Consider the following 27,395-nt stretch of genomic DNA (forward strand, 5'->3'; position numbering starts at 1 on the left):
TGAGAATTGGTTACAGTCAGGTACCTAATTATGATTTTTTTTAAAAAAAGCTTTTTGTAGGCAAATAACTGGTTAACTGAATATATGTAATAATAAATGAACATGAAAACAGCCAGTTATTGCTTTACCACATTATTTTGGAACTTCCCAGACAAAAGTAAGGGAAAGTACATCATGTAATCTAAAATAGGAATTCTAAATTGCTCAAAGTTGAGCATTCTTTTTTAAGAGCAGGAGAGATATCTCAGATACTACTATTCAAAATGCATCACAACTTTTAAACCCTTTTTATAGAAGCGTTCTAGCCTTTTAACAAAGCCTTTTCTTAATGAAAATACAACTACGCAATACTATATAAAAGTCTGATATCTTATGAGAAGCAGTAAACTATCTGACCTTTGGTGATTCATTTCCCAGGATATACTAGCCCAGAAGACCATGTTTTTCTGAGAAAGGTTAACTGTATATCACTACATTCTGTCTTAAGTAGTGTTTCTCGACCTTTATTTCATTACCATACCCTTAGGAAATATTTTTAGACATTTTTTTCCCTAATTGCCCCCCCACGTGAAATTTTAATGTTACAAATATACTGTTTACATATTGCATGTATAACTGTGATTTATGCATGAAAAGAGTGATATTTCTTCCTCCCCAGTACCAATTTTCACCCTCTTGGGGCTATGTCACTCTTCCTGAGAAGATTTGATCTAGAGAAAAGCAAATCTACTTTTAAGGAATTAAATTTAATACCGGCACCTCTTAGAAGCGCCAAGTGGTTATGCATACATCTGGGGTGATTAGTAGTTTTGAAACTTTGCACCATGAAAAGAAATTGTTTGGGATCTTCAGTTTAAATTTTTTTCCCCCTCTTTCAAATAAACGTGAAATATTTATTAAAAGTTACCGCATCCTGAGCCATAAGGCAAGTCTCAGGAAATTTCAAATAAATCAAATAATATAGAATGTTTTCTGATTCACTGTAATTAAGCAAGAAGTCAATTTTTTTAAAGTAACTGAAAAGCCCCATACATTTGAAAATGAATAAATTCACTTCTATAAAACCAATGGGTCAAAGAAGACAAAAATCTGAATAGAAATTAGGAAAAATTTGGAATTGAATGATAATAAAAATACTACCTATCAAAATTTATGTGATATACCTAAAGCAGTGCTTAGAGGGGAATTTTTTTTTAACTATTTTTTTAATTTATGTATTTATTTTACAAGATCTTTTTTTTTTTATTGAAGTACAGTCAGTTACAATGTGTCAATTTCTGGTGTACAACACAATGTTCCAGTCATGCACATACATACATACATATATTCATTTTCATATTCTTTTTCATTAAAGGTTATTACAAGATACTGAACATAGTTCCCTGTGCTATACAGAAGAAATTTTTTAATCTGTTTTTATGTATAGTGGCTAACATTTGTAAATCTCAAACTCCCAAATTTATCCCTTCCCACCCCCTTTCCCTGGTAACTATAAGATTGTTTACTGTGTCAGCGAGTCTGTTTCTGTTTTGTAGATGAATTCAGTCTTTTTTTTTTTCTTTTTCTTTTTTTTCTTTTTGTTTTTTTTTTATAGTCCACATATAAATGATATCAAATGATATTTTTCTTTCTCTTTCAGGCTTCACTTAGAATGACGATCTCTAGGTCCATTCATATTGCTGCAAATGGCATTATTTTATCCTTTTTTATGGCTGAGTACTATTCCATTGTATAAAAATACAACTTCTTTATCCAGTCGTCTGTCAGTGAACACTTAGGTTTCTTCTACGTCTTGGTTATTGTATATAGGACTGCTGTGAATGTTGGGGTGCATGTATCTTTTCAAATTAGAGTTCCTTTTGAATATATACCCAAAAGTGGGATTGCTGGATGAAATGGTAAGTCTCTTTTTAGTTTTTGGAGGAATCTCCATACTGTTTTCCATAATGGCTGCACCAAACTACATTCCCACCAACAGTGTAAGAGGATTCCCTTTTCTCCACACCCTCTCCAGCATTTATCATTCATAGACTTTTGAATGATGGCCATTCTGACTGGTGTGAGGTGATACCTCATTATAGTTTTATTTGCATTTCTCTGATAATTAACAGTGTTGAGCATTTTTTCATATGCCTATTGGCCATTTGTATGTGTTCATTGGAGAATTGCTTGTTTAGGTCTTCTGCCCATTTTAGGATTGGGTTGTGTGGGGTTTTTTCGTTAAGTTGTTTGAGCTGTTTATGTATTCTGGAAATTAAGCCTTTGTCAGTCACATCATTTGCAAATATTATCTCCCATTCTGTAGGTGGTTGTTTTGTTTTGCTTATGATTTTCTTTGCTGTGCAAAAGCTTATAAGTTTAATTAGGTCCCACTTGTTTATTTTTGCTCTTATTTCTATTGCCTGGGTGGACTGCCCTAGGAGAACATTGCTAAAATTTATGTCAGAGGATGTTTTGCCTATGTTTTCTTCTAGGAGATGTACTGTGTCTTGTCTTATATTTAAGTCTTTAAGCCATTTTGAGTTTATTTTTGTGTATGGAGTGAGGGAGTGTTCTAACTTCGTTGACTTACATGCTGCTGTCCCGTTTTCCCAACACCACTTGCTGAAGAGACTGTCTTTTCTTCATTGTATATTCTTGTCACCTTTATCATAGAATAATTGACCGTAGGTGCATGGGTTTATTTGGGAGCTCTTTAATCTGTTCCATTGATCTATGTGTGTTTTTGTACCAATACCATGCTGTTTTGATAACTGTAGCTCTGTAGTATTGTCTGAAGTCTAGGAGGGTTATTCCTCTGGCTTTGTTCTTTTTTCTTCAATATTACTTTGTCAATCCTGGGTCTTTTGTGATTCCATGTAAATTTTAGGATTGTTTCTTCTAGTTCTGTGAAAACTGTCCTGGGTGTTTTGACAGGGGTCGTATTAAATCTGTAGATTGCCTTGAGCAGTATAGCCATTTTGATATTGATTCTTTCAATCCAAGAGCATGGGATATCTTTCCATTTCTTTAAGTCATCTTTAATTTCTTTAATCCATGTTTTGTAGTTCTCTATGTATAAGTCTTTCAGCTCCTTGGTCAGATTTAGTCCTCAGTATTCTATTATTTTGGATGTGATTTTAAAAGGAATTGTCTCTTTACTTTCTTTTCCTGCTAATTCATTGTTAGTATAAAGAAATGCCACTGATTTCTGTATGTTAATCTTGTATCCTGCTACCTTGCCGAATTCTTGTATCAGCTCTAGAAGTTTCTGTGTGGAGCTTTTAGAATTTTCTGTGTATAAGTATCATGTCATCCACATATACTGACAATTTTACCTCTTCTCTTCCAATTTAGATCCCTTTTATCTCTTTTTCTTGGCTGTGTTTATACTGTTTTATTCTTATCTATGTGGTTACCTTTACCAGTATTTAATATTTTTTTAGTATAGATTTGACTACTGTCTGGTGTACTTTCATTTTACCTGAAGGACTCCATTTAATATTTCATATAGGGCAAGTCTATTAGCAGCAGATTCTCAGTTTTTTAAAATATGAGAGTATTTTAGTTTCTTCATTTTGAAGGAGCTTTGCTAGATGTAGAATTCTTGGTTAACTTTTTTTTAACTATTTTATTGATTTATAATCATTTTACAATGTTGTGTCAAATTCCAGTGTTCAGCACAATTTTTCAGTCATTCATGGATATATACACACTCATTGTCACATTTTTTTCTCTGTGATTTATCATAACATTTTGTGTATATTTCCCAGTGCTATACAGTGTAATCTTGTTTATCTATTCTACAATTTTGAAATCCCAGTCTATCCCTTCCCACCCTCTACCCCCCTGGTAACCACAAGTCTGTATTCTCTGTCCATGAGTCTATTCCTGTCCTGTATTTATGCTTTGTTTTTGTGTGTTTGTTTGTTTTTATTTTTTAGGTTCCACATATGAGCGATCTCATATGGTATTTTTCTTTCTCTTTCTGGCTTACTTCACTTAGAATGACATTCTCTAGGAGCATCCATGTTGCTGCAAATGGCATTATGTTGTCGGTTTTTATGGCTGAGTAGTATTCCATTGTATAAATATACCACATCTTCTTTATCCAATCACCTGTTGATGGACATTTACGCTGTTCCCATGTTTTGGCTATTGTAAGTAGTGCTGCTATGAACATTGGGGTGCAGGTGTCATCCTGAAGTAGATTTCCTTCTGGATACAATCGCAGGAGTGGGATTCCTGGGTCATATGGTAAGTCTATTCCTAGTCTTTTGAGGAATCTCCACACTGTTTTCCACAGTGGCTGCACCAAACTGCATTCCCACCAGCAGTGTAGAAGGGTTCCCCTTTCTCCACAGCCTCTCCAGCATTTGTTATTTGTGGATTTTTGAATGACAGCCATTCTGACTGGTGTGAGGTGATACCTCATTGTAGTTTTGATTTGCATTTCTCTGATAATTAGTGATATTGAGCATTTTTTCATGTGCTTTTTCATCATTTGTATGTCCTTGGAGAATTGCTTGTTTAGGTCTTCTGCCAATTTTTGGATTGGGTTGTTTATTTTTTTCTTATTGAGTCGTATGAGCTGCTTATATATTCTGGAGATCAAGCCTTTGTCGGTTTCACTTGCAAAAATTTTCTCCCATTCCGTAGGTTTTCTTCTTGTTTTACTTCTGGTTTCCTTTGCTGTGCAGAAGCTTGTAAGTTTCATTAGGTCCCATTTGTTTATTCTTGCTTTTATTTCTTCTAGGAGAAAATTTTTGAAATGTATGTCAGATAATGTTTTGCCTATGTTTTCCTCTAGGAGGTTTATTGAATCTTGTCTTGTTTAAGTCATTAATCCATTTTGAGTTGATTTTTGTATATGGTGTAAGGGAGTGTTCTAGCTTCATTGTTTTACATGCTGCTGTCCAGTTTTCCCAACACCATTTGCTGAAGAGACTGTCTTTATTCCATTGTATATTGTTGCCTCCTTTGTCCAAGATGAGTTGACCAAAAGTTTGTGGGTTCATTTCTGGGCTCTCTATTCTGTTCCATTGGTCTATATGTCTGTTTTGGTACCAATACCATGCTGTCTTGATGACTGTAGCTCTATAGTATTGTCTGAAGTCTGGGAGAGTTATTCCTCCACCTCTTTCTTTCTCTTCAGTAATGCTTTGGCAATTCTAGGTCTTTGATGGTTCCATATAAATTTTATTATGATTTGTTCTAGTTCTGTGAAATATGTCCTGGGTAATTGGATAGGAATTGCATTAAATCTGTAGATTGCCTTGGGCAGTGTGACCATTTTAACAATACTGATTCTTCCACTCCAGGAGCATGGAATATCTTTCCATTTTTTAAACTCTTCTTTAATTTCCTTCATCAATGGTTTATAGTTTTCTGTGTGTAATTCTTTCACCTCCTTGGTTAGATTTATTCCCAGATATTTTATTACTTTGGGTGCTATTTTAAAGGGGATTGTTTCTTTACTTTCTTTTTCTTTTGACTTATCGTTAGTGTAAAGAAATGCAACTGATTTTTGAACGTTAATTTTGTAACCTGCTACCTTGCTGAATTCTTCAATCAGCTCTAGTAGCTTTTGTGTGGACCTTTTAGGGTTTTCTATATATAGTAACATGTCATCAGCATATAATGACACTTTTACCTCTTCTTTTCCAATTTGGATCCCTTTTATTTCTTTCTCTTGCCTGACTGCTGTGGCTAGGACTTCCAGGACTATGTTGAATAGGAGGGGTGATAGTGGGCATCCTTGTCTTGTCCCAGATTTTAGTGGGAAGCTTTTGAGTTTTTCACCGTTGAGAACTATGCTGGCTGTAGGTTTGTCATATATAGCTTTTATTATGTTGAGATATGTTCCCTCTATACCCACTTTGGTGAGAGTTTTTATCATAAATGGATGTTGAATTTTATCAAATGCTTTTTCTGCATCGATTGAGATGTTCTTGTGGTTTTTGTCCTTTCTCTTGTTGATGTGATGTATTACATTGATTGATTTGCGTATGTTGAACCAGCCTTGTGTCCCTGGGATGAACCCCACTTGGTCATGATGTATAATCTTTTTTATGTGTTGTTGGATTCTACTTGCTAAAATTTTGGTGAGGATTTTGGCTTCTATGTTCATCAGTGATATTGGCCTATAATTCTCTTTTTTTGTAGTGTCTTTGCCTGGTTTTGGTATCAGGGTGATGGTGGCTTCATAGAATGAGTTTAGGAATATTCCCTCCTTTTCAATCGTCTGGAAGAGTTTGAGAAGGACTGGTATGAGTTCTTCTTTGTATGTTTGGTAGAATTCCCTGGTGAAGCCATCCGGTCCTGGACTTTTATTTGTAGGGAGGTTTTTAATTGCTATTTCTATTTCCTTTCTAGTGATCAGATTGTTCAAGTGTTCAGTTTCTTCTTGATTCAGTTTTGGTGGACAGTATGTTTCCAGAAACTTGTCCATCTCCTCTAGGTTATCCAGTTTGGTTCCATATAGTTTTTCATAATATTCTCGTATGATATTCTGTATTTCTATTTTGTTTGTTGTAATTTCTCCATTTTCTTTTGTTATTTTGCTAATTTGTGCTCTCTCTTTTTTCTTCTTTGTGAGTTTGGCCAGAGGTTTGTCGATTTTATTTACTTTTTCAAAAAACCAGCTTTTGGTTCGGTTGATTTTTTTCTATGGTCTTGTTAATCTCTATTGTATTTAATTCCTCTCTGATCTTTATTATTTCCTTCCTTCTGCTGCTTTTTGGGGCTTTTTGTTCTTCTTTTTCTACTTCATTCAGGTGGTGGGTTAACTTGTTTATTTGAGATTGTTCTTCTTTTTTGAGGAAGGCCTGTATCGCTATAAACTTCCCTCTTAGCACTGCCTTTGCTGTGTCCCATAGGTTTTGAGTGGTTGTGCTTTCATTATCATTTGTCTCAAGGTATTTTTTAATTTCAGCTTTGATTTCCTCATTGATCCATTGTTTTTTCAATAACATATTGTTTAATCTCCATGCTTTTCTTTTTTTCTCCTTTGTTTCTCTGTTGTTGATTTCCAGTTTCATGGCATTGTGGTCAGTAAAGATGCTTGAGGTAATTTCTATCTTCTTAAAATTGTTGAGGTTTCTTTTGTGCCCAAGTACATGATCGATCCTGGAAAATGTTCCATGTGCACTTGAAAAGAATGTATATCCTATTTTTGGGGGGTGTAATGCTCTGAAAATACCCACCAAATCTAGTATTTCTATTGTAGTATTTAATTTCTCTGTTGCCTTGTTTATTTTCTGTCTGGAAGATCTGTCTAGTGATGTTAATGCAGTGTTAAAATCTCCAACTATGATTGATTGTATTCCCATCAATATCCCCCTTTATCTCTGTTAGTAATTCTTGTATGTACTTAGGTGCTCCTATATTGGGTGCGTATATATTAACGAGTGTAATATCTTCATCTTGTATCACCCCTTTAATCATTATAAAATGTCCTTCTTTATCTTTCTTTATGGCCTTTGTTTTAAAGTCTATTTTGTCTGAAATCATTACTGCAACACCTGCTTTTTTGGCTTTTCCATTTGCATGGAATATCCTTTTCCATCCTTTCACTCAATCTATATGTGTCCTTCTCCCTAAAGTGGGTCTCTTGTATGCAGCATATTGAAGGTTCTTGCTTTATTATCCAGTCTGCCACTCTGTGTCTTTTGACTGGAGCATTTAGTCCATTAACATTTACAGTAATTAATGATAGATGTGTGTTTATTGCCATTTTGAACTTATCTTTGCAGTTGAATTGGTATATCCTCTTTGTTCCTTTCTTCTTCCTTTTGTGGTTTGGTAATTTTCCTTTGTATTATCACGGATTTTATTTAATTTTTGTGACTCCCTTGTAAATTTTTGACTTGTGGTTACCCTTTTTTGTAAATCTATTAACCCATTACTATAACTGTTTTTATTAAACTGATAGTAACATGATCTCAAACCCATCCTACTGTTTAAAAAATTTTAAAAAGAAAGAAAAAAAAATATTCTATATTTCCCTGCCTCCCTCTCCCACTCTCAGTGATTTGTATGTTTTCTTTATTTGTAATTCATGAGTTATCACCTTTCCAGTTGTGAGTTTCTCATTTCTGTAGCATCCTGCTGCTTTTCTATTTAGAATAGCCCTTTCAATATTTCTTTTTAGCATGGGTTTAGTGTTGCTAAACTCCTGCAGCTTTTTTTTTTGTCTGTGAAACTCTTTATTTCTCCTTCTATCCTAAAGGATAGCCTTGCTGGATAAAGTATCCTAGGCTCCATCTTTTTTTCATTCAGGGCTTTGAATATATCTTGCCACTCCCTTCTGGCCTGTAGTGTTTGTGTAGAGAAATCAGCTGAGAGCCTTATGGGGGTTCCCTTGTAATTCACTCTTTGCTTTTCTCTTGCTGCCTTTAGAATCATTTCTTTATCCTTGACTCTGGCCATCTTGATTATGATATGTCTTGGTGTGGGTCTATTTGGATTCTTCCTGTTTGGGACCCTCTGAGCTTCCTGTACTTGGATATCTGATTCCTTCTTTAAGTTTGTTTTGGGAAGTTTTCAGTCATAATTTCTTCAAAAACCTTTTCAATCCCCTTTGATCCTTCTTCCCCTTCTGGGACCCCTATTATGCGAAGATTGGGACGCTTTATATTATCCCATAGGTCCCTTATGCTATTATTTTTTATTTGCTTATCTTGGAGTTCTTCTGAATGGGTGCTTTCTATTGCCCTGTCTTCTAGATCACTAATTCGTTCCTCTGCATTAACTAGTCGGCTTTGCACAGCTATTAGATCATTCCTCATCTCTGTCAATGAGTTTACCCATTCTACTTGGCTCTTCTTTATAGCTTCAATTTCATTTTTGACATATTTTATATCTCTAAACACTATCTCTTTTAATTCCTTCAGCAATTTGATCACTCCTTTTTTGAAATCTTGATCAAGTAGGCTATCGATGTCTATTTCATTGATCTTTCTTTCAGGGGATTCCTCTTGTTCTTTTAATTGGGAAAGGTTTCTCTGCTTCTTCATCTTGCTCATACCTCTCTGGCACTGTGGTTTATGGAGTATCAGTTGTCTATTTTGGATCTTAGGGATTTTATCTATCTAATGCCTATTTAGGAATAGAACTTAGAAAAAAAAGAAAAAAAATGAGAGAGAGAGAGAAAGATTTTTAAAAGAAGGGAGAAAGAGGGTTTGAAAACAGTGTATAATGAATAATAGAAGAGCGAGTTGTAGCCGTCTAGTGTCCCAGGATAATGTCAGAGCTTTTCAAAGCCCCCTACAGACTTCTCACTCCCTAGCTCTTATTTTTGAGTCTTCTGTTTGTTTGTTAACTTGTTGTTTTTCCCAACCATTATCTCTGTCATGGGTAGCTGTGGTGTTAAGCAATTCCTGCTGATTGTTTTAACAAAACAGCCCTAAGGAGAAGGTCATTTGCACTGAGTGAAGTTTGATTCAATTCAGGGACAAGCAATGCAAGTGGAGTTCTACAGGGAATTTTCACAAGATCAAATCGTGACAGTGTCTGGGAATGGGACTTGAAAAATATTCCAGCTTCATCTGATCCTCCATTGCCTGTTAGGCTGCTGGTTTTCACTGCATTTGCAGGCTGTTGACTTTTAAGCGTACAACTCAGCTGGGGAGATGAGCATGGGAACAGCGAGTTAAAACGCCACAGTGTTCACTGTCCTTACTGACATTCAGCCATTTTTCTGAAATACATGCTCCCAGGTTTTTTATTTTGCAAGACTTTGATCATTTTCAGAGTTCTGTAAAAATTTATTTTAATTTGTGCCAGTGTTCTCATTGCTTTTAGAGAGGAGAGAATTTTTGGAGGCGCTTACTCTTGCATTCCTGCTGAAGCCTCTCAAGATTTAGAAGTTTTAACTGAGAGCTGTGGAAAGTGATGGAAACCCTTCAGCATTACCCAAGGAAGTATTTAACAAGATTTGGTACACAAATCAAAGCAAATGTGATGCCTCATAGATGAAGCATCTTACTCCAGAATAATTTAAGTGCTTTTTCCCCCTTCAAAGCCACAATGCTTCTTTAAACAGTAGACTAAGAACTGGTCTCCTGATATCCTATCTGGTGTTCTTTTTGTACTGTATTACCGCTTTTAGACTTGGTTAGTTAAACCCCAATAATACTAAGAAGTGAAAAAAACAGAGTAAGGCTGCTAGTCAAAGTGTTCATATGTGTCAAAGTACAAAGCACTGGTACATGACATTGTTTCATAAATATCAGTTAGGTGTGGATGTTAAAAGTTCTTGTTGTGTATGTTAATGCTTTGATTCCCAAAGGGCATAAATTAAAAATCAAAGGAGTCCCTTTCTTACCTTTCATACAGAGTAGGTCTTATCTTTATTTTGGTTTTAAACCATTAAGCAAATAAGTGAAGTATACAAATAAATAGCAATGCTAAGAGAATGCAGTTTTTTTTATTATCCAGTAAGTTAATTTATACTATCTACCGAGTTACAGAGTCAAACATGTAATATTTCTTTACACTTATTGTTTCTTCATTGGTTTTTTATTGTTTATTGTAACTTTATTTTTTCCCCTGTAAACATTGCTGTGCAGTAATTGTTTGATAAAAACACCTTATTTTTCTAGTTTAGCTAGCTTCTGAGGTTTTTTTGTTTTTGTTTTTTTCCAGTTTTATTGAGATGTAATTGATATATACCACTGTATAAGATGTATAGCATAATAGTTTCACATATATATTGTGATTTGATTACTATAATTTCAGTTAGCATCTATCATTTCACACAGATACAGTAAAGAGAGAGAGCACAAAAAACAAATTTTTTTCCTTGTGATGAGAACTCTTAGGATTAACTCTCTTAAAAATTTGATACCATATAGCCATGTTAAATATAGTCACTTACTATATTGGAATGTATTTACGATCCCTATTTACATTTGACCCTTGAACAACACAGATTTGAACTGTGTGGGTCCACTTATACATGGCTTTTTTTTTTCAATAAATATGTACTACAGTACTATACAGTCCACAGTTGGTTGAATCTGTGGATGCGGAACCTCAGATTCAGAGAGCCAACTGTAGTTATATATGGATTTTTGACTGCGTGGAGGGTTGGTGCCCCTAGCCTCAGCATTGTTCAAGGGTCAACTGTATTTATCTTGTTATTGGAAATTTGTACCTTTTCACCACCTTTCTCTAATCCCCGTCCCTCCATCCCCTGCTTCTGGTAACCACAAATCTGATCTCTTTTTCAATGATTTTGGTTGGGTTTTTTGTTTTCAGAATTCCACACACAAGTGAAATGATGCAGTATTTGTCTTTCTCTGCCTGAGTTATTTCACTTAGTGTAATACCCTTGAGTTCCATCCACATTGTCCCAAATGCCAAGATTTCATTCATTTTTTAGGGCTGAATAATATTTCATTTTATTTATATACACACACACACACATATTTATATATGTACCACAACTTCTTTATCCATCCATTTATCAGTGGACACAGGTTGTTTTTATGTCTTGGCTATTAAAAGTAATGCTGCTATGAACATGGGGGGGCAGATATCTCTTCAAGTTAGTATTTTTTTGTTTCCTTTGGATATATTCCCAAAAGTGGAATTACTGGATCATATGGCAGTTCTATTTTTAATTTTTTGAGGATCCATACTGTTTTCTGTAGTGGCTGTACCAGTTTTCAATCCCACCAACACACACAAGTGTTCCTTTTTTCCACATGCTCACGATCGTTTGTTACCGCTTGCCTTTTTGGTGATGTCATTCTAACAAGCATGAGATAACTCATTGTGGTTTTGATTTGTATTTCCTAATGGCTAGTGATGTTGAGTGTCATTCTGTGTACCTGTTGGCCTTTTGTATATCTTCCTTGGAGAAATGTCTGTTCAGGTCTTTTGCCCCTTTTTAAATTGGATTATTTGTTTTTTTCTATTGAATTGTAGAAGTTCTTTATTTATTTTGATTATTAACCCCTTGTCAGATAAATGGTCTGCAAATACTTTTTACCATTTCATAGGTTGTTTTTTTACTCTGTTGATGGTTTCTGTGGCTGTGCAGAAGCTTTTTAATTGGATGTATTGCAACTTGTTTATTTTTTATTTTGTTGCTTGTGCATTAGTTGTCAAATCCAAAAAATTACTGCAAAGACCCATCTCAGGGAGCTTTTTACCTGTTTTCTTCTAGGAGTTTCATGATTTCAGGTCTTATGTTTGAGTCTTTTATCCATTTCAAGTTAATTTTTGTGAGTGGTGTAAGATGAGAGTCTAGTTTCACACTTCTACATGTGGCTGTCCAGTTTTCCTAGCACCATTTATTGAAGAGACTGTCTTTTCTCCATTGAGTATTCTTGGCTCCCTTGTCAAATTTAGTTGACCATGTATACTGGGGATTATTTCTAGGCTCTCAGTTCTGTTCCACTGATCTGTTTGTCTTGTTTTTATGCCAGTACAATACTGTTTTGATTACTGTGGCTTTATAATGTATAAGCTAGAGTTTTTCTTATCAAACAACTATTTGATGAATTCTGCCTTGTACTGCAGCACAAACTGGTGTTTCAGGCAAGGCTGCAGAATCCCATCACGTTCACCTGAAGTTGCATTTGTGGTATGAAACTGCTCTAGTATTTTCAACAGCAGTTTTATCACAAGTTCAAAATTTACTGAAATTACTCAGTTACATTTTATTTTTCACTTAGGTTACTTACAACAGGAGAACCTCACTTCTACCTGCCAGACATTCATTTTGGAAAGTTCAAATTTAAAAGAATATGCAGAACACTGCACAGATGAAGGTTTTATCCCAGCCTGCTTACTGGTGAGTGATTTGTTCCTTAAGGAAATATTTCATTCTTGACCAACATAAGACACTGTAAACACAGTCTTAAAAATCAGCTCATTAGCAAACTCAGAATGGGCAGAAAGTTTGATATTTTGTATTCATGCATGAGTAGATAAGACCCAAAGAAGTCTAGCTCTTCTTTTCACATATTTACATCAGAACTGGGAAGTGAATTATAACCTTGCCTTTGAGAATCAGTTTCATAATGACTCCTTCATTTCTAATCAGTTTCACCCCCACTTCTGCTGGTGCTTACTTGTTTACTGCCTACTATAGACTAAATATTTGCATCCCTCCAAAATTCATATATTGAAACCCTGCCCCTCATGGTATTTAAAGGTAGGGGCTTTGGACAGTAATTAGGTTTAGATTAGGTCATGAAGTTAAGACCCTCATGATGGGATTTAAAAAGTAAAGAGAGAAATGTCTGTGTGCACACACCAAGAAAAGGCCATGTGAGCACACAGTAAAGAGGAGGAGATCTCCAGGCCAGGAAGTTGGTCCTCTCCTGGGACCACATCAGCTGGCACCTTGATCTTGTACTTCCCGCCCTGCAGAACAATGAGAAAAATGTCTGTTGTCTAAGCCACCCGGTCTGTGGTGGCTCATAGCAGTCTAACCTTTCCTGTGTCTGCTTTTCCTGTAGTTGCTTGCTTCAGACAAATATAAAACAGGTATTTTGATATCTTGTCACCTCTTTTTTAAATATCACTAGACCAACAGAGCATTGTTTGGTATATAATGGACAAATGCCAGAACTACATTATTTGAGGTGGTATTTTGTCATTTTAAACACAGGTCTGTGGGTTCATTTCAGCTGTCACAGACAACATGATTTTCTGTGGAGAAAACCTAAAAGTATCTTACAAAATTGCCAGAATTTAGCAAGGTCACAATACAAAGTATACAGAAGTCTACCATATTTCTTTGTATGTGCAATGAACCATTAGAAATTAAATTTTTTAAAAAATACCACTTACCCAACAAACAAAATAAAATAGGTAGTAAATCTAACAAAATATGCATAGAATCTTTATGCTAAAATCCACACAAAAGAAACCAAAGACTTGAATAAAAGGACAGATAAATTGTGTTCATGGAATGAGCAGCTCAGTATTGTTAAGATGTCAGTTCTCCCAGTTTTGATCTATAGATTCATTATAGTCAAGATCCCAACAATTTGGTTTTTTTTTTAATGAAATGGCTGTTTATTAAATATGTCTGGTCTGCAAGGTACCATTTACATCCTTCTGTTGTTCACACAGTTTTTTCAAGAATAAACAAACAGAAGCTCCAACTAATCCATTCACTTAAGAGGGTTTGGCTGATGATGTGACACCGAAAGCCCTGTGTCTCCCTAAGGGAACTAAACAGCTTTCACTTTGATACCGATTAGGAAGTGATTCTCCTGACTTACTGAATATCTACCAAGAGCATACTCAGCATCAGCAAACTGTTGGTGGCATTTTAGGAGAGTGGTACAGATTCACAACTCTTTTGACAGCAGAACCTAATTTGAACTGATATTTGTAGCCGTTTTTTTAAATTCCACTTTGTGTAACTTTTTGCATTTAGTTGTAGAAATGTTAACATTTGATCGTGGGGTGCCACTCCAGACACCACAGGAGTTATTACATAGTATCTACTTTTATGTCCATAGTGTCTCAAAATCTGAAAAATTCTGAAATTTAAAACATATTTGGGAGTGATGCTGATAATGGGGTTGGCAGTGCATACGTGGGACCAGGGGTTTGTGGAAAATCTCTGTAACCTTCCTCTTGATTTTCTTGTGAACATTAAATTGCTTTTTTAAAAATTAAATAAATGACACATATGAACCCGTCAGTTTCAGGGATTTTGGATCTTCACTATAAATGATTTGAAACATTTGGGCTCTTCATTTATTTAATGACTGTAATTTTTAAAAATGAGAGTATTCAGAGAAAAATACTCAGTAATCTTTATTAGATTTTTTTAAATTCACAGCATTATAAAATAAGTTGTAATCTGTAGGTAATTTATCCTGTCTGCCAAATACTTTATACTGTCTTTCAAGCTACCAAAAACATTATTCACAAATCCAGATAAGTCCTAATCACATTCTTAACATTAACTTGCTGTCTAGTATCAGATCAGCTTGTGTTGAATTGGTTTATTGGCAATAGCTCATTTTTTTTAAGTGGCACCCAGTTAAGAATTGTTGATCCCTCTATGGAATGCTTTTCTTTGTTTCTTGTTAGTCTTTGTTTTAAAGTATTTTATCTGATGTAAGTATTGCTACCCCAGCTTTCTTTTCATTTCCATTTGCAAAGAATATCTTTTCCCATTTTTTCACTGTCAGCCTGTGTGTGCTTTAGATCTGACCGAGTCTCTTGTAGATAACATATATAACCTTCACACTAGCTTTATAGTGGTTGATCCACTACCTTTACTGTATGTTTGTCTTTACCAGTGAGATTTCTTTCTTTCATAATTTTCTTGTTTCTAGTTATAGCTGGAAGTCCCTTTAAACATTACTTGTACAGCCAGTGTAGTGGTGATGAATTACTCTGGCTTTTGTTTGTCTGGGGAACTCTACTTCTCCTTCACTTCTGAATCAGAATCTTCCTAGGTAGGATATTCTTGGTTGTTCAGTTTTTTTCCAGCATTTTAAATATTTAGTGCCAGCCCTTTCTGGCATGTAAAGTTTCTGCTGAAAAATCAGCTGTTGATCTTACAGGAGTTCCCTTGTATGTAACTAGTTATTTTTTTCTTGCTACTTTTAAGATTCTCTATTTGTCCTTAACTTTTGACAGTTATGAAGTATCTTGTTCTGGGTCTCTGGGTTCGTTTTGTTTGGGACTCTGTGCTTCCTGTACTTAGATGTCTTCCTGTCCTTTGCTGGGTTAGGGAATTTTTTAGCCATTATTTCTTCAAATAGACTTTCTGTTCCACTGTCTCTCACTCTTCTCTTTCTGGAACCTCTATTGTGGGAGTGTTAGTATGCATGATGCTGTTCCAGAGGTCCCCTAAACTGTCCTCATTTTAAAAACAGAAAACTTTTGATTGGGTGTTCCCCACAACCTTCTCTTCCAAACTGCTGCTCCATTTCTTTCTGCATTCTCTAATCTGCTATTGATTGCTGTAGTGTTCTTTCACTTGATTTGTTGTATTCTTCAGTTCTGGTGGGTTCTTGTTTATATTTTCTGTCTCTTTGTTGAAGTTCTCACTTGAGTTCATCCATTCTTCTCCCAAGTTTGGTGGGCATCTTTATGACTGCTACTTTGAACTCATTATCTGGTAAATTGCTAATCTGTTTTGTTGAGTTCTTTTTCTGAGGTTTTTGTCTTGTTCTTTTGTTTGGAAGATACTCCTTTGTCTCTTCATTTTGCCTTGCTTTCTGAATTTGTTTCTGTGTATTAGTAGACCAGCTACATCTCCTGGTCTTGAAAGAGCGGCATAAGGTAGAGGTGACTTGTGGGCTCAGTGGGACAATCCCCCTGGCACCAGAGCCAGGTGCTCCAGGAGTATCCGCTGCGTGGCCTGCATACACCCTCCTGTTGTGTCTGGGCCGCGAGTGTGCTGGTAGGCAGGGCTGTCCTTCAACCCAGGTGTCTGAGGCCCAGCCACTACTGTTGTGGCACGTGAGGTGCAGGGCCGGCCCCTCAGAGCAGCATCTGCTGCAGAGGGACTCAGGTACTGCTTGAGTGGTGCTGTGGAACTAGAGTAATCCAAACAGTTCTTAAAAAGGATACATTCCAGAACTCACATTACTTGATTTTAAGGCTTGCTAACCAGCTATAGTAATCTGAATTGAATGGCTTTAGGAGGTGGTTAGGCATAAGATCAGTGGAACAAAATAGAGAGCCCAAATGTGATTTTGACAAAAGTACAAAGGCAATTAACTGGAGAAAGGATAGTCTTATCAACAAATGATGGTAGAACTATTAGACAATCAGATTTTTTAAATAGAACCTGTATACATATTGCATACAAAAATTAACCAATGTGGAAACTGAGAACTATAAGACTTTCAGACGGAAACATAGGAGAAAATTTGTGTAAAATTGGTTTTGGCAGTTGAGTTTTTAGACATAATACTGGAAGCATTGACTATAAAATGAAAATTTGATAAATTCACTGTATAAAAATTTAAAATTTCTGCTTTATAAGAGACAGTGTTAAAAGAATAACAAGCCACAGGTTAGGAGAATATACTTGCAACTCACATATGAAGGGCTTGTGCCCAGAATATATAAGAAACTTTATTAAAAAAAGAAAAAGAATTGAATTTCTTTAATAGGCAAGAGGATGTGAAGACCCACAGAGAAAATATATGGATGGCAATAAGCATGTGAAAAAAATACTTCACGTCATTAGTCATTAGAAAAATGAAAATTAATTCTCCTATCAAATAGCAATATGTAACATATTACAACGGCTAGTATAAAAAGCAGTTTAAAAATTGGCAGATCCTTGGTGGCAAGGTTGCAGAGCAAGAAAAACCTCTTACTCATTGCTGATGAGAATGCAAAATCATATAGTTGCTTTGCAAAGCAGATTGGCAGTTGTTTATAAAATTAAACATACACATCCCATGTGACCCAGCATTCACACATCCAGATATTTACCCAAGTGAATTGAAAACCTTATGTTCACACAGAAACTTATCCACTAATTAATTTGTTTATCTGTGGTGGTCAAGGTGTCTTTTAGCAAGGGAATGAATAAACAAACTGTGATATATTCATACTACTAAGCAATAAAAAGCAACACTATTGATTCATATAATAATGTGAATGAATCTTAAATTCTTCTGAGTTCTTCTAAATTAACAATTTTAACAAAAGCAAGTTAAAGTTAAATTTTAACTTTAAAGTATACTTTACTTATACTTTAAGTATAAGTTAATATAGATAATGGAGCCAAGTTTCTCCCTCTTTGAGAAAGAGGATAAAATAAGCATCAGAGTCAAACCTGTAGCATTAAATTATATAGTCAGATTTCTGTATGAAGATGTTTATTTTAATATGTGTACAGATATATGCAGGAATGCAGATTTGTGTGTGTGTGGATTAGCACTTCTGTGTGTTTGTGTGGCCCTGTGTGCTGTGGGGCCCACTGCAGTAACACCCTGGCAGCCGCAAGCACATTAGCAACCACATCTTTACTTCTCAGGGTTCTGAAGGCTGGGAAGACTGAGATCAAGTGCCTCTGATCCAGTTCCCGGTGAAGGCTTTCTTCCTGGCTTATAGATGACAACCTTCTTGCCGTGACCTCACCTGAATTTGTGCAGACATAATTCATTGTATAGCCTTCATTCAGCAGTTATTTTTTAACTACTAAAATAAAGCAAGGTGTAATGATCAACTTAGGAACAGTCAAATCCCCTAACCTCTCAGGCCTTAAATAACACTGAAGGACAAAGTAGGAATCTGCTATGAAAGTTCAGGAGGGGAGAGGGAAGTAATTACCTACTGTGTGTTAGACATTGGTCTTAGATATGTTACGTGTATCTTCATGTAACCTTCAGAACAAAATATTATATTAATTAAGAATTCACGTGTCCATTTTTATGTATGAAAGTAAGCCTTAGAAAATCTAGGTGATTTGTCACACGTACAGCAAGTGTTGAACTTAAAACCAGACTGTCTGCTTTGGAAGTCTTTGCTCTTCCCTCTTCTATTATATGACCTCAAACTTGAGCAAATAAAAACCTGCCTTTTAGTACTGATAGGAACAGGGATGGAAGTGTCTTTACGAAAGGACAGAAGAGAAAACAGAAAGATACTGATCCTTCGGAAGGTTATCTTTCACACTCAGTTTTCGGCAGGTTCACACGGCTTCAGAATAGAAAAGGCAGATCAGGGGGCCTTATCTGTGTGACTGGATCCCTACATCACAGCTGGAAACCGCTTTTCTGCCACTGGACTGTCTTAGCTGAAGAAACATACTCACAGTATCTGAGTCGGACGAGGCTCTTTACCCTTGGAAGGTTCGCTGCGCCCCCGACTTGAGTGGCTGTTTTAATTTCTGATGACCTTCTCTTCATCCTTTCTTCATCAGCTACTCTGTAATCCAGCTGTTAAGTTTTATGATAAAATGTTTCATGGTGGGAAACTATTGCTAGCATTACATGTAATGCTTGATCTTTTTCTTTTCAGTCTTTATTTGGAAAAAACTTGACAACAATTTTGAATGAATATGTAGCTATGAAAGCAAAAGGTAAGAATTCAGGGTTCAGAGAATTTTTTTTGTTAGTTTTATATAGCATTTATCTAATTGTTTTAGTTAGAAATAATTTTTAAAGGATATTAATATCTCTTAAAAGCCATAAGAAAACTTGTCTTAGTTATGATGAGAAAAATTTTACTGGGAAATGTCTAACTAAATAGTGTATGTTTCTATTTGATTGGTGAATTGCAAATCTGAATGTTATCAAACAGAACCAGTAAATAAATTTTTTTAAAGATAGAAAATAAAACTCTTTGGAAATATGGGGAGTAATTAGTTGTATTTATTTATTTGTTTGTTTGTTTATTTAATGGAGATACTGGGGATTCCACCCAGGGCCTCATGCATGCTAAGCACATACTCTACCAATGAGCCTTACCCTCCCCCAACTGAAACTCTTAACTTTGGGTATCTACCCTGATGAACAAGCATTGCTATGTGTTTTAAAATTTCAGACTAATACTTCAGGTTCTTTGTAGTATAAATCTAGACACAGAAGCCAGTCATGAAATTCTGGCTATGTTTCACCAGAACATAAAATAACACGTTCATAAGTTAATGTCTTAGGGGGAAAGTTAGATTCATTCTCCCATATTGGTAATTTCCATAGCTTGCAGCATGTTAACAAAAGACCCAGCAGTAAGGAATTAATTAGCATAAATGATAACATTAAAGAAAATAAGCTTACTGCGTATTGAGTGCTGCCTATATGCAGCACTGTGCCCGGTGCTCTCATGTTTTGTCTCAGCCCTTAAAGTAATCTGGTGGGAGGTGTTGATTGTTTAGATCTTACATATCAGAAAATTGAGGATTAGAGAAGCCAGATAACTTTTCCAAGATCACAGACTAGAAGCTGTAGAAAGTAATGGGTCTGGACATTCAGGGCCTGAATTTTCATTTCTAACTCTTCAATAAGTTACTTGTTCTTTCTGCCAAGGTTTTCTTTTCCCAAACTATCATAACTGTCTTCCAGGAATATTTAGAGTGTAAGTGACTTCAGAAATAATATGTTATTACAGTACAAAGGTTTATAGCCCACTTTTATGTTGGGTAGCTTTCTCTGATTTGAGCTTTTGTTAGGTATATAGTGAAAATTGTAAATACCTTATGAGTTTCCTGTCATGGCTTTAGAACACATCTTGAAAAAGACTAATTAATCCCCAGAAATTTTACCTATAATCTAAGTAGAGTAACTGATGAGACTTTTTAAGGGGTTGCTGAGCAATCATAGTGATTTGGACATGAAAACATTGAATGTAGAATCCTAATTCCACATTCACAGAAGTTTGTATGATCTTTATGATAATTATTATAAATCAAATTACTTTAATTCACTTTCAGTGTCACATGATATCAGATAGAACAAAGATTTTAAATAGTTTATCTTTTTTAATTGAAAAAGTATATAAAGTAATTGATCTGAAAAGCTTCATAGGTTTCACAAATGTCTATTTTCATTCGTATTGCATCTGATTCTCAATGGCTTAAGCAAAGAAAGCAGCCTTATTATAGCTTTGCAGGTCATTTTACAAAATATGCTTATTTTTCAGTTCCCAACATAATGTCAACAGCTGAGAGAAAAGTTTTCCTTATTGCTGTGTCTGTTCAAATTAAATGATAAATTTTCTTGAACTGTGTTTATTATGAAACTTTTCCTCTTATGATTTAGAAACATCAAATGATGTCCCAGCAGTTATGTCATCTCTGTGGAAGAAGTTAGACCATACACTTTCTCAGATCAGGTAATAAAAACTTAACAGAATGTGCATGATGGTTTTGGAATGCAAGCACATGTAAGAATCACTTCACGTTTAAATTTTACGATCCACACTGTGCATTTATATAATAACACTGATCTAATTTTGAAATTACTCTAGAGGTTATTGATATTTCTTTGCCTTTGATTGGAATAATCTTAGATAAATTGTTTACTTTAATCAAATGTTTAGAAGTGCAGAAATTGAGACCTATAGAGGTTTAATGACACTCCCAGGTTCCCATAACAATTCAGAGGCAGATCTCTGGCTAAATACAAATCTAGTCCCAGTCTTGTGTGAATATAGATCTCCTAAGCCCTGACCCATGTGAGTTCTCTTGCACAGGTGCATCTTCATTCCACATAGAGAAAATTCTTGCATGGAATCCATGCTGCCGTGGTTCTTCCCTCGTAAAGAAACAAGATTGAATAATAATACTTCTGGAATCTTCTACTCTTAGAACTTTCGCATGAGATTGATATGTACCCTCTACCTATGGCATGGCCTTGGAATGCCAGTTTCAGCATCCTTAGAATAGGTATCAATTTTATAACATATCCTATTTAACTGTAGAGTCTAGTACAAAAACCGTAGTTTCTTATCCTTTGTCCCACAGCTTCAAGTCAATACCTCACTTAAATTCAGCAGGAGCCTCATTTCCTTCCTCAGTTTAAACTGCTAAAATGGCTCCAAATGCTTTCTGTCTAACTGTGTACCACATCTTAATTTGGTAATCTTACCTTTTTTCCCCCTCTCCTGACCCTTGTCTTTCTTCCCCTTGCAAACAATCTTCAAATACAAAATTTAATTAACACCTGTGAATAGTTATAAGTTATTGCACTATTTTATTGACAAGGTATTACATTAAAAAAAGAAGGCTGTTAGCCACGTATTCTCCAAGATTGGTTTGTATGTTAATAAAAATGCTTATTCAATTCAGTAAGTTTCGTGGCTCTTATTGGTAGAGACTTACTTGACAGATTTCCTAGGACAATGGCACAGTGCCTGACTGTTTACAAAATACATGGGTAAGTTCATAGTAAAAGGAGAAACAACCTGTATTGTGATTTTTCTCTTGTTCACTTTGTTCCTTCTTCACAGGTTGGATGAAATAATTTCAGTCATAAATTTCATAAACTCGGGATGTCCTTTGAAATCAACTTGGATTCTGAAGTATTTATGTATGGAGTTATATATAAAATCAGAATTTCTCTAGGAAGGCATTTATATAGTTATAAGGGATAATAATTGCAAAATTTAATTTATAGCTTTCTTAAATATATTGAGTTCCTAAATTCAAGTCAACTTGTATTCTTAATGGGGTATCAGGGCTCTCTAATGCTTATTGCATTGGATAGAAACTTGATTATTAAAATTGTGCGTGTGTGTGTGTGTATGTTTACATGCCGTGCTGTTTTTCTCCTAAAGCAAATAAGATTTGGTTACCCAGAAAAAGTGCTTATCTTTTTTGTCTGAGGGGGATTTCTTGCCTTTTAACTCATCATTTACTTCAGGTCTGACTGTTACAAATTAAAATGTATCTCTGCAGCAGCAGTTTTTTTTTAATGTTTAACTACTTTTGTTTATCAGGAGCATGCAAAGTTCTTCAGGGTTTGCTGCCAATCAGAGAGGTTGGTATTAAACTTTAAACTATATATAATGTTAAGAATTACTTTAAACTCAGATGAACATTTTAATTAATAATACATGTGTGTTTTTTATACATATATATACACATATATATGTATATGTTTTGTTTAAACTGCTTTTCTTAAGTACTGTTATCAAGCATATTAGGAAGTAATACTTTCATTTATTATAAAAATACACATTTTAAACACTCCTTATTTTTGTCATTGGCTCTCATATATTCACACCTTTTAATTCCTAGTCCATAAGTTTGTTTCGTAGTTTGTGGAGGTATTACCAGTGTGTTATTACAGAAGAAATGTGCTCTTAGATTTCTAAAGTTTAAGTGTACTCAGTTTGTTTCTTATGAAATGATCACATAAACTTTGTTTGATATTCTTAAGGGCTGTTTTTCGATCTGTAGATCCATTGTGTTAAATACGCAGTAGAACATGTGTCATGTAGACTTCTTAACGTTTCCAAACTACTCTGATACTGACTTAATTTTTTAAATGCTCATTTGTTTCAGCCCGAACAAGAAACGGAATTGCAGAAATTAAATGGCAGAGAAGGCTTGCGTCTCAGTCAGCTCCTGTCAGTTCAGAGGTGCTGACTTTACCGTATCTTTCAGGACAGTTTACTACTTCTCCTTTGACAGCTGCGCAAGTTACTCGGCCGACTGGCCAAATTTCAGCTCCTTTGAGGTCTAATTTTGTAGTGGTCAACCATTCACAGTCACAAGACACTGTGACCAGTAAGTGTAAATTTTGCTTTCTTAAATTTTATTTTTAATCATATTGTATAAATGAGATGATGTGCTAATGTCTTTATAGTCATATTAAATTATAGCAAAAAATAGACAGGAGGCTAGAAGTAAGACTTGAGGTAAATCCCTGTGCTATACAGAAAGAAACTTGTTGTTTTTAATCTGTTTTTATATGTAGTGGCTAACATTTGCAAATCTTCTATCTCTTCTAACTGAGGTCCAACCTTGAACTCTTTTCTAATTCTCAGTTTTCTTCATTAACAGAAAAGACCACGTTATTTGATTTTAAAAGGAATGCACTTATATTTCACCACCTTCTTATCTTTGTTCACGTTAGTCTGTCCTGAAATGACGGATGTTTTTCCAGTTAACCTCCATCTCTACATGCTGAATATCCTACATATTCCTGGCTGCACTTAGAGCTAGGGACAAATTTAGAGATCATCTGGTACTACTTCCTTCTTGTGTACTTGAAATTATTAAAAACACATAATATGAAGGGGCAGAAGGCTGATTAATAACAAGAGTTGGAATTAGGACTGAGGTGCCACCTCTCTTAGTTCTTAGACCAGTCTTTTTTCTCTTCTGTGCAGGTAAAATGTATTGCCATCCATTACATTTTCCTTCATTTCCAGTTTTTTCTCCAACTTCTTTAACATTTCTGAGTAAAAACACATAGCCAATGCACTTAGTTTATACTTCTTATAATTCTTCCATTCTGCCATGTCATTTTTTTGTTGAGACTATTCTATATACAGTACTTTGTATTTTATCATTAAATCTTAAGTCATGGGGACTATATTTTATTCATCTTAGTATCTTCTTCAGTGCTTTGCACGTAGTAGGTACTCAGTGTATACTAACTGAATTTAATATAAAAATAATTGTGTAGTGCTACTTATTTCATTAATTCAAGTTTAGGAAACTTCAATTTCCTTGACGACCTGCTTTGTTTTCTTGAAACACAGCTGGAGAGGCTTTAAATGTCATTCCTGGTCCTCAGGAAAAGAAAACTCATGCCAGCTTAATGTCTCCTGGTAGACGCAAAAGGTAAATGCTTTTTAAAAGGACAAGTTTCCAGTAACCTTAAAATAATAATAATAATAATGACATCAGGATATATACATAGTGAATAAAATAGCAAGATTAGATTAAGTTCTTGAGACTATTTATTATTATATCCATTTCAAAACACATTTTTTCTCACATTCTAACCTTCCTGAAATCAGGTTGCACTTTATAATTAGTGACATATCCCTGTTTCACTGGAAATGTCTTTTCTATACAGTTATAGAGAGGCATATCTTAAAATTGATGTTAACTTAGATATTCTTGAAGTAAGCATTTTTTTAAACAAATATAAATAATACTAGTATGTTTTAGGGTCTACAAACAAATATGTAAAGCTCCTAAATCAATTGATCAAAATCTTTTCAGGGACATTCTTTGAGAAAAGTTTTGCATGTCCTATTTAGCTCATGTGTCTGAAGAATATTTCAGAAAAAAAGAGGTGATAGTTTAAAATCTGTTTTCTGATTTCTCAACTGCTATGCCATGGGTATTTATGTTGAAATTTTTACTGTTGGTTATCTCTCGTTCAAGGATGACTGCCTTCTTTATGGCAAGATTTCTCAATGACATAAAATAATAAAACTGCTGTAACAATATCTAACATTTATGGGAACCTTGACATGTTTATAAAGCCTTAATGTGTACTTTGTTTTTGTTAAATTCTTTTATAAACGCAATAATGCAGTTGGTTTTATCCTATTATAAAATGGTTCAGAGGGTCGGAGCTTACCTTACAACAGATTATACACATAGCTAGAAAGTTATAAAGCTAGACCTCAAATTCTTTTATTTTTTTTAATTGAAGTACAGTCAGTTAAAATGTGTTAATTACTGGTGTACAGCACAATATCCCAGTCATGCATATATATACATATATTCGTTTTCATATCAAATTTATTTCTTCATTCAAATTTATTATTGCTTTTCAACTTTACTGCCCTTTGTTTTTACCACAAATAGAGAAAATACCTGTTCCACCATGATCTTAAGATTTGTCTCTGTATGTAGTTATTCAATTTGTTATTCATACTAGTTAAAAGACAAGCTTTTAAATGTGTTCCAGTGAATCTCAAAGGAAAAGTATCACTTTGTCTGGGCCTCATTCAACGATACGGAATTTCCAGGATCCAAATTCATTTGCAGTAGAAAAAGTAAGTGGCCTTCCCAAACTTTGCAACTGAAAGTATTCCTGAGATTGTAAATATTGATGTATATATACAAGTATGTGTTTGTTTATAGTATGTGTACATGTGTAAAATACAGGATTTCTCTAAGGCTGCAGTAGAATTGCCTTTGGACAGACAGTAGCAAAATTTAACAGTAGGAGACAGTCCATTCAGAATAGTAGCAAGTGCAAAGGCACCAAGAAAGAAACAGCAGTAGGAAAAGTTTAGGAAGCTGAAAATACATTGTTGCTGGATTATGCAATGTAATAGGGCTTTTTTACTGGAGTCAGGTTATTAAAAACCTTGCATGAAAAGCTAGAGTTTGGAGCTGTACTTGGTAATCAGTGATAAAAGAGATGGTGAAGGAGCTGTGAAAACACTTGTAAATGGTTAATGTGTAGTAGTCAGGTGTTACTATGGGGGGAAGCACCATAACTTTTGAGTTTCCACCTAGATTTATTAAAACTATCCAGCTTCCGTTGATTCTTTTTAAATAAATAACGTAATACTCTATTCTGTTCTTTTGCTAATGTTAACTTTCTTTTCCAGCAAATGGTTATTGAAAATGCACGAGAAAAAATATTAAGTAACAAATCTCTTCAAGAAAAGCTTGCAGAAAACATTAATAAATTTTTGACTAGGTAAGCGGTTTGTGTTTAAAATGCCTGATTGTTTTTGCTTAATTGAGAAATGCTAAAAATTTTTTTTTCTACATTCCAGTGACAGCAATATTGCTCAAGTACCTAAGCAAACAGATAGCAACCCTACTGAACCAGAGACTTCAATTGATGAACTCCTGGGACTTCCGGTACGCATAGGGGTGTGTGTATCTGTGTATACTGCATATACTTACAGATAAAACTGATAGTATCCAGTTTCATTTTAAAACCAATACTAACAGATTAGATGTACAAAATAACTTAAAATAATAAGGTAAGCTATAGATTTCCTTCATTATCCAAGTGTAATCTATTCCTGAAAATGTGTTAGTGAATTTTCGTGTGATTAGTCAGAATTTCAGTTGTTTTTTCCAATTTTACTGAAAACTGACGTACATTACTGTGTAAGTTTAAGGCATATAGTATGACTTGACTTACATATCTTAAAATTGAATTATTTAAATGGTAAAATTAATAAAACATTCCTAACCCATCTAATACTTCTGACCAACTCCTCCCAATGTCAGTGAAACACTTCCCTGCATCACACAGCAACCTGGCATGGGCTTCTTAGTATTTCATACTTTAAGATTCATTAGTGGGTGTATTTTTGTGCAATAAGCAGCAATACGTACAGTGTATATAAAATAAATTACATTCTTTCTGCACTGCTGCAAAATGTATAAAAATGTAAAGAAACAATGAAATATGTTAAAGAGATATGATGAATCCAAGTAATATTTAACAAAGAGAAATGAACAAGCCACTTAAAAAGGATTATTAACTAAATGAATAATTACGTGTGAGATTTACTGCTAAGAGAAGGAAGATAGGGGCTGTGGTCACTTGCTGTTCAGTGGAAGTGAAGGTTGAAAGAGGGTGAGCTGGTGAAGAATTTAACAGTGTGTGTTTTAAGATTTGTCCTCGTGCAAATATCTTTTTTGAAGAGCAGCTGAGATTGTGGCTAGTGCATATCCTTTTAAGTTGGACTCTTGGGCAGTGTAATCGTTTCTCTTGCTATGCCCACAAAATGAATTTATTATCATGAATTCATGATAGCACTTTTCTTTTGGATGATTAATTCTGGATAAAACCACTGAGTTTGGGTTTTGGGGGGGCTTTGGGTTTTGTTTTTGTCAGTTCCTTCAGAATACTTAAAAAAAAATTTTTTTATATTTTTCCATAGTGAAATTGAGTAAATTTAACAAAATATGACAAACATTTGAAAGCAGCCTTTCAGTTATTTAGCCATCTTTAAAAAGCTTCTGCCACCGTAATGTTTAGTACATCCCCTGATCTAAATTTTTGTCTTCAACTCTTTGCTTA

General features: G+C 34.7%; 1 protein-coding gene across 9 annotated transcripts in view; it reads left to right on the forward strand.

Moving 5' to 3' along the window:
- Positions 1 to 27,395, forward strand: part of C33H11orf65 (chromosome 33 C11orf65 homolog) — a 258,094-nt gene that overhangs the window by 190,666 nt on the left and 40,033 nt on the right. For 2 of the 9 annotated variants that reach the window (XM_072953898.1, XM_072953895.1), the window contains exons 2-10: positions 12,666 to 12,784; positions 18,952 to 19,012; positions 20,691 to 20,763; positions 22,369 to 22,409; positions 22,937 to 23,161; positions 24,142 to 24,223; positions 25,308 to 25,395; positions 25,960 to 26,051; positions 26,131 to 26,218. The exons of the other annotated variants lie outside the window; for them this stretch is intronic. In XM_072953898.1, the coding sequence (XP_072809999.1) occupies positions 12,666 to 12,784; positions 18,952 to 19,012; positions 20,691 to 20,763; positions 22,369 to 22,409; positions 22,937 to 23,161; positions 24,142 to 24,223; positions 25,308 to 25,395; positions 25,960 to 26,051; positions 26,131 to 26,218 (869 nt within the window). The remainder of the gene's footprint in view (positions 1 to 12,665; positions 12,785 to 18,951; positions 19,013 to 20,690; positions 20,764 to 22,368; positions 22,410 to 22,936; positions 23,162 to 24,141; positions 24,224 to 25,307; positions 25,396 to 25,959; positions 26,052 to 26,130; positions 26,219 to 27,395) is intronic. 9 annotated transcript variants of the gene reach the window in all.

The sequence above is a fragment of the Vicugna pacos genome, chromosome 33 (genome assembly GCF_048564905.1).
Source record: "Vicugna pacos chromosome 33, VicPac4, whole genome shotgun sequence".
Lineage (NCBI taxonomy): Eukaryota > Metazoa > Chordata > Mammalia > Artiodactyla > Camelidae > Vicugna > Vicugna pacos.